The following is a 16,204-nucleotide window of genomic DNA, read 5'->3' on the forward strand; positions in this document are numbered from 1 at the left end:
AACTTTAGAATAAGAACTGAAAAGGCCTCTGAAATGAGTGGGTCATCAAGTGACATGGATGTGAAATAAAAATAACAGAAGAGACCTTTGAGCAGAATACTTGCCAATAAAGTTTAATGAATACTGAGCAATCCTGGTTTATCTGTCCCAAGGTCAGAGAAGCAAATATGAGCTTTATGAGGAGGCTACCCAGTTCTAACTGGGGAGCCAAGACTTTCTGCTCACATGTCTCTTCATGTGCTCTGAAAACTAAAGAATGCTGGAGACATCACTTCCTCACTTCTATTTTTTTTTTTGGTCTTTCACATAAAAATGCTAACAAAGATATTATAATCATGTATGCTTCCTGTGCTTAATTTTAAGATTTGACCCATCAGAAGTAATTGTAAAGGCTATTTCATATTTTAGCTGGTAAGTTATTCTAGGCAACAGAATCTAACACATCTACAATTAATTCTTGACTCCTAAGAACTTTCACATCAATATAATTCTCCATATTTTTATTACTGCCACCTTAGTCTAGGGCCTAATCATTTCTTACTGGAATCGATACTATCATCAAGTAATTGCATTCTCTACCTATAGTCTATTTTTGATCTCATCTTTCATTCAAAATTTTCCCAAATCTGTCTTGCTAAAATGCCTCTTCTAACTTATTACTCTCCTGGTCAAAATGTAAATGTTTTTTCAAGGCCTTCTAGATAATGTTCAAATTTCTGATTTTCCTATTCAAGTCTAACATAATCAGTCCTTAATCAATTTTTCTAAAGTTGTCTAGTGCTAATTCAGGAGTGAACAAACCTCTTCCATATGCACCAGATAGTAAACATTTGAGCATTTGTGGGCTAAAAGTCTTTCCTGCAAGTACTTAACTCAGCCTTTGCAAAGGGAAAGCAGCCATAGTCAAACCAGAGCACGTTTGTGTTCCGAAAGAATTTTGTTTTTTTTTTTTTTGGTGCTGGGGTTGAACCCAGGGTCTTGTGCATGCAAGCAATCACTCTACCAACTGAGCTATATTCCCAGCCCCTTGTTTTTTTTTTTTTTTAAAACAAAAACAGGTGTGGGCCAGACTTTGCCCAAAGGTCAAACTCTGCTGTAGAAGAACCTTTATCATTGCACAGTTACATTGTCACACATTGGTCATTAATTGTGTCACCAATCAGTTACTAACCTGTATTCCCATTTCTAAGCTACAGGGATGCAGGATGAGTTACCTCCTGTACATGATTTAGCAAACTCATTCTCTTCTACACATACACATTCAATTAGACTACAAAGGCTGCGAAGGATAACTGACTCAGCCAGAAGCAAAGCTTCATATTAGTTCTGGAAGTGGTCATTTTCTAGCACGGGTATGCAGGGAGAGAATAATGTGCCAAGATAGAGGGATGCAAACATAATGGTTAATTTAGGGAGTAGTCAAGGCATTGGCAGGCATGGATAAGGAGAAATGAATCCAGAAAAATTTGCCTGGAAAAGAGTCAAAAGGGTTTTAATGTAATCCCAATGAGTTTAGACCAGTTCCTTTGAGTCACACTGCACTGTTTCCTGATGCGTACATTTTTGAGGAACCAATATATCACAGATTTCATAAAAATGAATAGAAGAACACATAGGTCCTGTGTCACTCAAGATCTGGCATTCAGCACATAAAAACTTTGATTATTTTACTCTTAACAAACAAACACTAATAAAGAGTGAGAAGAATATTTCCCCACATTTCTTATGTTCTAAGCAAAAGGTGACTGAGTCCAAATGCCATGAAAGTTTGCTGCTGGTTGATCACAGGGAGGGTTTCAGCCTCAGGGAAGTTGTAAACACTTAGCTAGGAAAAGCATGGAATTAAACAACTTGACAAGCTGCCTTCTCAGCAGGAAGGCACAGAGTCTTGAATAACAGTATCATTTGCCAGGAGAGCTGAGTGTCCCTTTCCTGGCTTCTCTTCAAGTTTCAGCTAGTGATTCAAGGGGTTCTTAGGAGAACAATATTCACTACAATTGTGCATGACCACATGAAAATCTTTTTATGAATATTATACAATTCATATCACTTTTAACTCAGGCTCTAAGATGCTTGGATAATGATGCTGACTCTTTACATTGACAACCATGTGAAAATTGAACCCTAAATCTGTGAATAGATTTATTGTTATAAAAATATGAAATAAAGTTTAATAATTTCATTATGTACTTTAAAATTCAGTTTTAGTTAAATAATTTTGATGGAATTTATAACCTAATAATAGTAATTTGTATGTTACCTTTTGTTTTTAAAAGACATGCTTTAATAGTTAAAAAAATATTTTTTGAAAAAAAATTACCTTTTACTATATTACATTTTTTGTTCATTTGCATTTTCAATTAAATATTTAAGTTGCCTATTATCTAAATATAATTAGATATCATCTTAATCTTTTATATTACCATCAGTTAAGTACAATTTATGGAGGTATATTTATCAAGTTAAAAAACATTACATTTGACAGTTTGCTAACTTGATTTATACCTACTAAATATTTCAGATGTGTGGTATATGGACCTCCATGATTTTGCCCTCACAAATATTAGAGAAAGTCTAATATTTGTGAGTAATATGGAGTCACTGATGCCACTATCCTGAATTTTTATTGTTATTACTATTTTAAATGACAAATGCATTAACACTATGTCTTGTTTTGTTTTTTTAAAGAGAGAGAGAGAGAGAGAGAAGAGAGAGAATTTTTTAATATTTATTTTTCAGTTTTCGGTGGACACAACATCTTTATTTTATTTTTATGTGGTGCTGAGGATCTAACCCATGCATGCCAGGTGAGCACGTTACCGCTTGAGCCACATCCCCAGTCCATGTCTTGTATTTGTTAATGATGAACATACACACATCATGTATAAGAGCTATTATACTAGTGAAACTTGCATTTCGGTCTCAATAGCTGTGCAGATTCTTCTGGGTTTAATAGACAATATAATATTTATGAAAAATAAGTTTGGAATGTTCCTTCTGAGCCTACATCTTTATTTCTCTTTCTTAACCTGCACTGTCAGTGACCTTTAGCATTGACAAAGTTGAACAGTAGAGGTAAGAGTGGGCTTTCTTGCATTGTTTTGATTTAAAAGGGAAGGCTTCTAACATTTCTTCATTGAGTATAATAGGTGTCGTAGGTTGATAATAATGTCTTAAGAAGCACAATGATATTCTCAGAGTTCTTTTCAGAAAAATCCTTAGTGACAAGAGAATGAAGTAGAGCAGGAGTCATATTACAGGAATCACTTCTATTTAGTTCCAAAGCTATGGGCCTGTGGTGCCCCATCAATGGAACATACCTCATGGCTCTGATTCTGACCACTGTATTAAAAAATTATATTTTCACTTGCTTGATTTACCAAGTTAGATAATTTTTAATATGCCACAGTTTTCTAGGGGTCTTACTATAGATAATGTCTAAAGGCATAGTTACTATAGTTCATTATAGGCTACATGCAAGGTTCCATTATACTGAAAACAATCAACCAAGTCACTCATAATCAAACTGACCTTAAATTTGTCTTCCAAGTCATTTTAGTATATCAATGAGATACTGACAAAGAACAGACTTTCTAAAAATTACCCGACAAGCTTTGAAAACATAAAAATTTCTAAAAAAGCTATCTCCAAGAATCTCAACCTAAAGATAATTATTAACATAATTTAAAACTTATAAAGTCATTTACATAATTTGCTGTTTATTAAGGTAGGTGGAAAGTAAATATTGTATAAGTATACAGCAATTTAAACGAGGTCATTCAATCTAAAACCTTGATTGAGAGTATATTTGACTGCATATTGTTCTCTTTAGCCCCCTCATATTTCACAGTTTCTATGTAGATCCAGTTATGTAGTCACCAGTTGATTTTTAGAAGTATATTAAGGGCTATAACCCCACTTTTTAAAAAATTCTGAGAGCTTATAAAATTGGCAAATTAATAACCCTGCATATATTTCAGTAAATCTTGACTCCTGACCCACTGTCAGTAAATACACACTTCTAATAAAACGAACCACATTTAATCCTGTAACTAAATGGCCCTCAGGAACACTATCTGCCATAGCAATGAAATCTAATGACAATTCTTCTGACATTCTCCTATGTGAAAATGAAATCATGTGGAAAATGATTTCTACACTAGCAGAATAATTAAGATAGAGGATAAATTTTATTTGGCAGAAATGAAAGTTTAGGTTGTGCCTGTTCTTAGGGGGAGGGTATGATAGTATTTATTTCATTCCTATTTTATCTTTCTATGTTTTCTTCTTAAAATCATGTATTTTGTTGAATGTCATAATTAATAATTAAACACACAAAAAAATCTAACCAAAAGTGAAGTTAATCCTGAAGGACTCTTTGTTTCTTCTTTCTGTAAGGATATTTCTCCAATTTGAGAATTGCTCCAGACAATGGGCTCTCTTCTGAGACTTAGCTATCTTGCACAGATATTTTCATTACAATGATATTCATTTCCATTGGTTTTAGCCTTTTCATGAAATGCATGCCTTTGTCTAAACCAGTCAAATGGAAAGTCATACCAAAAAAAATGTGGGTTTGCCAGGTTCTAATACTGTTAAAGGTAACTGTGAGAAACAATTGAAGAAAATCACCAAGGTAAAAATTACAAAACTATTTTCATCATTATTTTTGCTATAAAATATAGATTATTTTAATTTTAACAAAAATTTAATGAACAAGTATGTACTATAAAACGAGGAAATACAGCCAATTAAAGTCTAAGCAACATTGCTCAAGAATGTGTGAACAGACCACTTTACTTGGATGCTGTCAACACAGTCTAATGACCTTTTTCTTTATTTGAAAATGGCTGGTTTTAAATAAAAGCTACTCTCACAGTTCTAGAGAATTTATCCGAAGAAAATGCTGTACTTCATCAAGAAATAAAATGAAATGTCAATTCATTCTCATAAGTCCACAAGATTATCCTGTATTGTATAAGAATATTTTCAATGCAGCTGAAAGCCATTAACCACTCCAGGCACAAATCACTTCATTCACAAAGTACACAGCATCTAGAGTGCCAATGTAATGCAATATTTTACCATATAGTATTTTCACTAATTCTAGAACTGGTTCTATTCTACCAAATTCTCCTGGGAGATTTTCATAGTTTTTCTTGTAGGATTTTAGTACCTAAAAGTACTACTTCATCAAGAGGCCCTGTCATATCACCACTTGGAGAACTTACACTGCTGTAATGACTTGATTGCCTGTCTCCCCTCTAATTTATCCTTCCTTGCTCACAGGGGTATACATCAGGAGCCTCTCACCTGCTCCTTCTGGGTTTCGGGTTTTATTCATGCTTGGCAACAGTGACAAAAGATTTAGGAAGATTCACAGGCTCAGCACACACCCCTTATTATCCATGACTTGAATCTTTGCTCTTACAATCTCTGAGCATTTTTGAAATTTCCCAAATATCTGTCTCAATTCATTTTTTTGCGATATGGTTTCAGTAGTATCAAAAAGTCCCTTCCTTTCATCCTTCCTGTAACTCCAAGAATCTTATTCTTGCAGCCTTAATCAAAAATTGAATTTCTTATTAATAATGTCAAAAAAATTCAAAACAGGTATGACAGACACTAAACCTCTTAAAATGCCCATTATGTGTGTGTGTGTGTGTATCTTACTCATATATATACATATATCCTAATCCATCAACCTCTCCCTAGCTAATATAAAATATAATTCTTGTTTCTCCTGATCCATTCCACCTATGAGGTTCTACAGGCCACAAACCAAGATGGAAACATAGCAGAAGCTCAAAAATGTGTCTTTAAGGCATAAATGAAAGACTTTCCATGGCGTGAAAGAATAAACTTTACTTTTCTCTTTTATTTTTCCACTAGTTTTTAAAAGTGAAAACTTCTTTGCATTTCATGAATTTCAAAAGGAATTCTATGAAATTTTAACCTTTGTTTCTCATACTCTCTTATGTATCATCACTTTCAGATTCTCCAGCTCATTTCATTTATAAATATTATTTCTAATGCTCATTTATTGCTAAAATTTCCATCTTCAAATAGGCATATTTCTTTTAAAAATGCTCTAGGGGGCTGATATTTTATTTAGCTAGGTATCAATAAAATAAGTGATTGAATTAAGTATTTTTTAATTACTTGGAACTTAAAAAAATCATTTAAAGTATAAATTATAGTTTTTCATTCTTGGATAGACAGAGTACCGTGATAATTTCTGCACCCAAATGGTTCAGTTCTTCTTCATGGTTCCTGCACAGAAATTGCTCACAAGGTGATACAGTGATCACAGTCCTATAAATCAAAATACAGCCAGGCATGGTGGTACACGCCTGTAATTCCAGCAACTAGGGAGGCTGAGGCAGGAGGATCATGAGTTCAAAGCCAGTCTCAGCAACTTAGGGAGGACTAAAGAAACTTAGTGAGACCCTGACTCAAAATAAAAAACTAATTAATTAATTAATTAATTAATTAAAAGGGCTGAGGCTGTAGCTTAGTGGTTAAGTGCCTTTGGGTTCAATACCTAGAGCAAAAAAAAAAAAAAAATACATTCATATATTTTGAAAAGGTTATCTTTGTCTTGAAATGCTTAAACCAACACTATTTTTTTCTAATGTCCTTTGATCCATTTGCTAAACTATTTACTTTAGATGCTAAATAAATTATTTAGTTTTGATTTCTTTTTAGATGCTAGAATTTCTATTGTGACATATTTCCATATGATAAGTCACTATGCAGCACAGAGTGAAAATATCTAAATTGCTTCTGACTTAAAGATAAACAAAAATAGAACATATACAAGCTAAATGGAGACCATGGAAAGAGTCATATTTGTATTTTTCACCAAAAGAAGAGAATACCTCTGCGTACTGGAATGAATATCTATAAAACGTGGAAGAGTGAAATGCATATGCATTTTTAATTGATGAAGAGTTTGCTAATCTGGAGTAGTCAAAAATTATTACTCAAAAACTCATAGCCATGCATGTACACATACAAACACAAATGTAAAATTTGTTTTTTATGTGCTTCTGCCATTACTAGTATACAGAACATACATAATTATCTATAATAGTTACTTTGGGGTGCTGAAAAGACCAACATGAGTATTTCAGAAAATGTGTTAATGTCATCTACATGGAAGTAGGAGTGGTCAAGTGAAAGATACTATTTGACAAAGGGAAAAAAATTACTAAGAGAAACATTTAGAAAATATTTCAAGCAATCACAAACCAACATATCAGAATCATCGAATATATTTATTATGTAATCAAGTAAAATCAAGTAGTAATATGTACTGATCACTTCTACGCAACTATCATAATTTTAAAAGAAACTTAATAATATCTGGATATATCTAGAAATTCAAACTGAAGTCATAAATTAGTGAATTCATATTATGAGAAGAGAGACTATTTTCTCTTATTGATCAATGATTCAAGAGGTTTATTATAAATATATATCATGGAGATAGTATTATGCATAATAGAAACATTTTGTATCCAACCACTTCTGCGATATTTTTCCCTATGGTCATAGCAATATGGAACTTAGAGCTAGCATTAAACTTAGAAGTCATTTGCTTTCAACCATCTTAATCTTATTTTTAAAAATTACTTTTTCTGATGATAAAAGTAATTAATTTTTTTTTGCAAAAGTTTTAAAATATAGACAAGTATAACAGAATAAAGAAAAAATCAACCAGAGGCATTAACAATTGAAGATAATCAATATATATTCAGTTCTTTATTTTTATATTATTCACTTAATATCATGAATATGATATCATTAAAGTTTTTCACAAATACAGATTTAAATGATTGTATGTTTCATCCCTGGATAAACAATGTTTTGTTTTCTTGCAGTTCTATATTAGTTTACTTAGGATATTCATTAAAATTTTGGTTGTGTTTATGTATATGTATACGTATGCACATATTTATATTTGCTCATTTATCATTAAGATGGACTTAGAGGAAAGACTCTAATCTTACTCATGAAAAAACGTAAGGCCATACAAATTAGTAGAGAGTTCCATATCCAAGAATATCTGATTTTCTGTTATATCACCTATGTTTGTAAGATAGTGTACTAGTTTCTTCCCAAGATGTTATCCTCAACAAATTAGAAATGTGGGCTGGGGATGTGGCTCAAGCGGTAATGCGCTTGCCTGGCATGCGTGCGGCCCGGGTTCGATCCTCAGCACCACATACAAAGATGATATGTCCGCCGAAAACTAAAAATAAATATTTAAAAAAAAAAATTCTCTCTCTCTATCTGTCTCTCTCTTAAAAAAAAAAAACAATTTAGAAATGTGGGTGTCAGAATAAAAGTCATCTCAGATTTCTCCTCCTGTTGTTATGTGTTCTATGGCTATAACTCAATATCAATATTTATTCATAGAATCATTCAATACTCTCTAGAGCCTACAATGTAGTTATGATAAACTGAATCCAAAAAATAAATGATCATATAAAAATAAAAATAGTAAATAATAAACCAGAAAAAAAGAACAAGAAGCTCTCTTTCGTAGTCTTTAGTACATTATAACTAAAAGTCTGCTTGAATATGAAAAAAGTCAGCTCTATTATGATTACCAGTGGCAGAAATTTAAATTGGATAAATTCTATGATAAAATATAATTACTGTTAAAAGAGCTAAAACATTAAAAAAGCAGTTGGAAATACTTCCTAAGTTATTTGGCTAGAAAGTGAAAATGAAAAGTTTCAATCAATTTCTAAAGGCAAAATAAGCATTCTAGACAATCCTGCCTACCTTTAGATAGGCTGTTAACATCAAGGAAAATTCATTATCTACTTCCAAAAGGGAAGAGAATCAACCACCTATCTGCAAAGCCTGGTACTCACTCACTTTATATACAATCTTGAAGCATGTGATTGATAAGCCAAAAAGTATCACCAAGAATATTCTTAGAGGAATATAATAATATTAACACTATGTTTTTAAAAGTGTGAAACTTACATTTTAGTATGTAGGATTAGAAAAAACATTAAAATAATGAACAAATTATTCAGATAACCATTCATTAATAAAGAAGTGCACTAAGAAATCTTTACATTCAAACCTCACAGCTTAGCTTTAAGAAAAACGTGTGGGGCTTCTAATTTAACTTCTATTCTCCTCTATCCTTTTAACACTTGTGTGGGAGTATCACTAAAGCTATGTTTTCCTAGTTATAAATCCTTGGAACACAAAACACAAGAGCACAATATAAAAGTTAAAGTATTATATGTTAAAACTTGTACAGTACAAGTTTGCATGACATGACAAATATTTTCCTTCATGTAAAAAGGTACTTCATCTAATTTTGGCAAATGAAAATGACACAGTTTACTGAATGGAAATCGATAGCTTAGTCCAATTTATGAATCAAAAGTCAGTGTGCATAAATATTTTTCTATGCATTAAAAAAATTTCAAAGTTGTTTTGTTTCTTTGACTCCAGGTATAGTAAAGTAGATTTTACTTAAAAATATGATTTAAGTATTTAGTACATTATATCTAAAAGTCTGCTTAAATATGAAAAAGTCAGCTCTATTATGATTACCAATGGCAGAAATTTAAATTGGGTAAATTCTATTTAAAATCTTCTCATGAGATTTACACTCACGAGAAGGATGTTTTCTTTCTTTCCTTTTTATAAGATATAAGATTTAAGATATTACATGTGGATATTTTCACATTTTATGTGCTTTCATATGGATATATTTTTATTCAAAGTTCAATAATTCAAAACACCACTATGAAACCTACAGGAGGAACTGGGGCCCAGGAAGAGCTGCACCATAGGTAGGACACTAAGGAGAAATATGTGTAACTTCCACTATCCTGGTTATCAACTCTCTTCATTTCTTTCCCAAATGAAAAAGCATAAGAAATACAACTTTGGGGGAATAATATTAATTATATCAATCAATCACACCAGCTTTAACTTAATAAAAATGCAAACCAATGTCAAATTTTATAACTTTATTATTAATAAATAATTACCACATACCTGACAACTGATAGAAAATAACATTTTAATGCTTCATTTCAAAATCACTATCCTACCAATTAAAACCCAACTAAAGTTAACTAACATTTTAATGTGGAGTTGGCCCTAAACATGATATATTAATACATTTAATATATTGATAAAGGAGAATTAAAACTGCATTGATGTAATTTATGTTCACTTTCAACTTGCTACTAGATTTCTTCACAACAGACACTTGAGCTATACAAAGTGACCCAACATTTCCAAAATTTCTAGTCTGTATCTCATTTTTGATATGTATTACCAAGACTAAATTCAATTTTTGTATAATTATTAGTCAGTGCAAGTAAAGGACTTAGTACATTTGTTGTTGTCATCATAATTAGAAAAAAAGAAATAGCAATAGTCTCCTAAAGTTTTTCCCACTGATCTATATATACCCTTATCCAATTTCAGCTCCATTATTGAACTTTAAGCCAAAGTTAAGTTAAAGTGGCTGCTCCTTTAGTGGCATTGATCTTCATAATATGTGAAGAAAACTGTTTCATTAGAGATCACCAATATTTAATTTTAGACAAAATTATGTGGATAAATTTCATTTCAAAAACATATATAAAGGTACTCAATCTTAAATTATAATATGTATTGAGAACAAGTATAAATATGTCTAGCTTTACAAAAATCTGATGGTAAGGCTGCTAATCAGAATTAGGTACCACTTTCATCAGTAAAGAGTCTTCATATAACAAGTTATTGCAATAATATATAGAGAACTTTTGTAAGTTGTACAATGAAAAAATCCAAAAAATATCAGTTCAGCCACATATTTTATAGAATATCAGCATAAAGCCTATCTGCATTTATTGTATAAATTAAAATTCTAACAAAATATTACTTATGACTGTTAGCAGAACATGCTTCCCCAAAAGACACCACTTTGACATAAAAATTACTTTGAGTTAAAGGTACTTGAAAAACAGCCGATAGAATAAGGACATATTAATTTTCCCCTTTTCTTTCTGAAAACAAACTAAAACTCTGTTATAGTACTTGCCCTCCTTCTAGTAAAGACAGGAAACATTCTTGGAGAGTCACAGCTGAGAATTCAGCACAAATGTATCTTATTAAAATAATTCTTATCTTCCTTTAGCTTCCCCATATAATTTAGTTACGTTTCTGTATTACCTTTATTGGTTCAACCTAATACAAAAATAGATAGGTATTGCCATTTCTTTAAGTCTTCATTTCCTTATGAGAGCTCTTGTGCCACATAAAACTTATGTTAAATTTGTATGTTGTTGTTGTTGTTGTTTTTCTGTTAATCTATTTTATGTCAACTTAATTCTCAGGTCACCTTGAGAACCTGAGAGGGTAAAATTTTCCTCTCTTATAGTTATAAATATGATTTCTATTAATATTGTACTTTTCAAAAAATTATTTATTCTAATTTGTTATATATGACAGCAGAATGTATTTCAATTCATAGTACACATATAGAGCACTATTTTTCGTGTCTCTGTTAGTACACAAAGTAGAGTCACACCATTCGTGTCTCCATACATATACTAGGGATTTCCTACACCTCTATTCCCTCCTTTACCCTCCCTCTCATTTGTCCTATGTAAAGTTCCTCCATTCCTCCCATGCCCTGCTCCATTCCCTATTATGGATTAGCATCCTCATATCAGAGAAAACATTCGGCATTTGGTTTTTTGGGATTGCCTAAGGTCACTTACCATTATCTTCTCTAACTCCATCCATTTACCTGCAAATTCCATGATTTTATTCTCTTTTAATGTTGAGTAATATTCGATTGTGTATATATACCAGTTTCTTTAACCATTCATCTGCTGAAGGGCATCTAAGTTGGTTCCACAATATAGCTATTGTAAATTGTGCAGTTATAAACATTGATGTGGCTGCATTACTATAATATGCTGTTTTTAAGTCCTTTGGGTATAAACCCAGGAGTGGGAAACCTGGGTCAAATGGTGGTTCCATTCCAAGTTTTTCAAGGAATGTCCATAATGCTTTCCATATGAGGAACAATTTAAAAAATTTATGCCTATGTCTTTTATACATTGAATGTGCTAACCACCAACTAACAGCATATGCTATAAAGCATTCCTGTGGGTGAAAAAAAGATATTCTAACTAAGACCAAGTAGCTGAAAGCACCTTTTAGTAGTTTTTTGAAGTAGTCTAAATTATTTTCCATTATTTTACACATACAGACATACACATGTGTGAGATAGTTTACATATCTTTCGTTCTATATTTAAAAGGAAATATTTGAACATAAAATGTTACACTATAAAATTCCTAATTAGTCTTTACTGAATTATCCAAATGACCTATTTTCCCACTTTTGAGATCCAGTTATATTGGCAACAACATGAAAAGATGACTTACCGGCCCAAAAGAATTACTGTCAAAACTGTGTCCATGATGATCACCTTCAACCCAGATATGACCACGGGGGACTTTGACATACCGGTTTTTGTGTCCCATGGTCCTAGAAATGAAAAGTGTAACCATTGAGGTAAGAGGAGAAATCTAATAGCTGAGCATACAAACTCAGGAGCAGCAGAAATGTCACAAAGATGCAACCAGTTAACCATGAAGTCAGTCCATGACTTCATATAGCGAATAAGACATATTCCCTATAAACTTATTTACATTTTTATTTTTTTTTTCATATTCCATAGGTAGGAATTTTGGGCTTAAGTAAAATGAACTAGCACCAAATATAATGTTTTGCTACTTAATTTAACTCATAATATCCTAAATATGTACTTAAGAAATTCAGTAAGTCCTAACAAAGTAGAGATCTATTTGTTTTAAGACATTTGCTTTTAATTATTTGAATATTAACCTTAATATTCAACATTTCCAATTTACTAGTGGATAACTATAATATTAATTTTTTTTCAAAAAAAGTTCTCAAATCAACAGATGACACTTTTTATAACATGACTTTTAAAATTCAGCATTTATAAGAAAGAAAATAATCCAGATGATTTCTTGTCAGATATAAATTATCAATATCAGTTGAGAATTTTTGATCAGCACCAAATTATTCTTAGAAACTATAAACATTTTAATAATTTTTAAGATTATGTAAACATCAATGATAGATACTATACATTTAACAGAATATTCTATATTGCTGACCAAGAAAAGGAGCAAGGACAGGATTTCTTAAACACTCTTGGTGGCAATGTAAAAACAATATAACCTTTCTGTCTGTATTTGTATTTTGGAACTAATTTGGTAAAGTTTCAAAAGACTAAAATGTCCATGCATTTTGACCTACTTATTCTACTTATAGAAATCCATTCCAAGACATAATCAGAAGTGTGAATATTTATTTATTGATTGGGGCATCCAACATAGGCTTTTTATAGCTTCCTGTGAAAAATAAATTTACCTAAGTATCCAACAGAAAATAATTGGTTAAGTAAATTGTGATATAACCAATTAAATAAAGGAGACATAATTAGAATCAAGTACTATCTGAATCCCACCATAATAAATTCTTTGGGGAGCAGAGACTGCTTCCCATCATCCCACCTCTAAAGCCCCATAGAAAATGTCTAGCCACAAGAGCTTTTCAACAAATATTTGCTGAATGAATGAATGAATGAATATCACCCCCAAGATTAAAAAGACCAGAGACTGAATTTGGCACACTATTCTTTGATGTGGAATCCCTGCAAGACCATTTTTTGTTAGCATATTGTATATGTACAGAAGAACACATAAAAAAGGAAAATTACACATAAATTGGTGCTATAGAAATTGAAACTATTCATTATCTAGGATGGTTTTTAATTTTCAAGATAATTTCAAAGTTGAATTACTTTGCTTTAGATCAGTAAGTCATTCATGCAAGGAAGCAATCTTGTGGTCATTAGAACCCCACAGTAAGTTAATGACTGCTGTTTATTTTTAATTACTACTGGGAAGAAGGTTTTCAGCTTTTTAGAGAAAAGCAAAAACAAGTTGAACACATCTTTACCATCATATACTTTGTAATATAAGTGTTCTTCAATTAAAATCAGTCAATTAGTTCTTGACATCAGTACTGCTTTTATCATGAGATTGCTTCTAAGAACTAACATCCCACATCAAGTGTTAATGACAAAGAGAAGACACTTTTACTTAATTGTTGCAAAAGCATACTCTCCCAATAAGTACAAATATTTGTTCACCTTATTAAGCAGGGTATTTTCTACAAATACTTAGAAAGATAACAATTTCCAATTTTGTCTCTTCAAATAACTATTTAAGAATCACAGGCATGTATGTACAGGGGAAAAAGCATAGAGAGTTCAGTATTATTCAAGATTTCAGGTATCCCCTGGGGGCTTTGAAGTACTTCCTCCACAGATAAGTGAGAACAACCACATGCATGTGTGTAAATGTATGCATTTTCAGATGTTCCCAATGCTTGGGATTATTTCACTAGATAAAAGAAACCTGGGAACCTCTAAAAGAAGCAGTCTTCTAACTGATGTCTAGTGAAGAGCACTGGATTGGGGGGTGTCAGGAAACCCAGGTTCTGAGCCTAGGTTGCCTCTTCCTTCTTGAGTCTTTCAAATTAATTTAATAATAACTTTTTGTTATTAGCCAAACTGCTAGACAATGGACCAAAATGGATCTTAGCTCTCATAACAACTCCAATTGTTCAGTAGTTATGAACTAGAGTGCTAGAAGCCCTGAGTAACTGTCCATGTTTGCCTGGGGCTCGAGAATGAATTCTACATCCCATGTAAAATAAGATAAAGAGTAATGACAATATGCATAACAATGATGATGATTACAATAAAACTTGTCTGATCAGGTCATTTAGAATATCAAGAAAAATCATAGATGCAAAGGTGCTTTGTGACCTGGGCAGAGAGACTCATTAAATGCTTTGATAATGTAGGGGGTATAGAATTAAAAAAAAAAAAAAAAAAAAAAAAAAAAAAAAAAATTCAGCACAAAATAATTTTTTAAATGAAATGGTAGGTTTTTAATAAAACATATTGTTCCAGAACCAAAAGAAAGAGATAAAACTCAGATTGAGTTTCAATGTCATATAAACCAAGGAGTCAATTCTCATAATGAAAAAATGGGGCATTATAAAAATATTAGTGAAAGTTGCACATTTCCTTGCATTGAGTATCTTCTTTAAAAAATTTAAGTACCCTTTATCACATTATCTTCTAGTCATTTGCAATGCTTTATTTTCTTTATTGCACCTATTAACATTGACATGCATTTATCAGTTTGTTTAATTTCTGTCTCCCCCTACTAGGATGAAACCTTCAGGACTCTGCATTTTTCATTTGCTAAGTAGGTCCACAGCCCAGAAGAATACATGCACAATGTGCTCAACAAACATTTGTTAAATAAATAAGCAAATGAATGAATTACTGAATAGTGAAAGATATGCCATGAAGGCAGATAGTATAGTGGAAAGTATATGGATTCTACAAGGAAGCTAAACCAGTTTTAATCTTGATACTGTTACACACAACTAATCTCATATAAGTTATCTGTATTTTTCCATCTTTAAAATGGGACCAATAAAACACCCGAAATGTGTTGAGATGACAGCAGTTGGATGAAGATACTATAATGGGGAATTTGTATAGGATAATCTCTAGAGTTAGCCAATAATGCCTTGTACATATGAATTAATTCTTTCAAGTTTATGTGATTTGGGGCATCTGAATGAAACTCAGTTTCCCAAATATAAAACTAGGAAAATAAGGGTACCTAATTCAAAAAAGTTATTCCATGGATAAACATAGTATATATTAAACACTTGATAAAAGGGTGTCTTATAGCTGAGACTATTTTTAAGGAAAGCATTGAATATATATTAAACACTTGATAAAAGGGTGTCTTATAGCTGAGACTATTTTTAAGGAAAGCATTGAATATAGTTCTGGTGCTAGTCAGAACCTAATAAGTGGTAGTTATTATTGCTATTGTCTTCTTTTGTCCATTTTTTTTCCATTTTATAATTCAGAATATGTTCAAGCTTATTATCTATTAGCATCAGTCTCTTAAAATTACCTGAACTATGCTTTAATAATTGCCTTTCCCCAGAGTTGCACTGTGACTATAGACTATTTATAATGGTTTAATGAGGTGTTTTTTTTTTTTTAAACTCTTACTCCTTTCTGACC

At 31.7% G+C, this 16,204-nt stretch overlaps 1 protein-coding gene across 1 annotated transcript in view; it reads right to left on the reverse strand.

Annotated features, from left to right (window-relative positions):
• Positions 1 to 16,204, reverse strand: part of Immp2l (inner mitochondrial membrane peptidase subunit 2) — an 877,042-nt gene that overhangs the window by 192,177 nt on the left and 668,661 nt on the right. Inside the window, exon 6 of the mRNA XM_027932722.2 lies at positions 12,432 to 12,534. Coding sequence (XP_027788523.1) covers positions 12,432 to 12,534 — 103 coding nt within the window. The remainder of the gene's footprint in view (positions 1 to 12,431; positions 12,535 to 16,204) is intronic.

The sequence above is a fragment of the Marmota flaviventris genome, chromosome 1 (assembly GCF_047511675.1).
Source record: "Marmota flaviventris isolate mMarFla1 chromosome 1, mMarFla1.hap1, whole genome shotgun sequence".
NCBI classification, from domain to species: domain Eukaryota; kingdom Metazoa; phylum Chordata; class Mammalia; order Rodentia; family Sciuridae; genus Marmota; species Marmota flaviventris.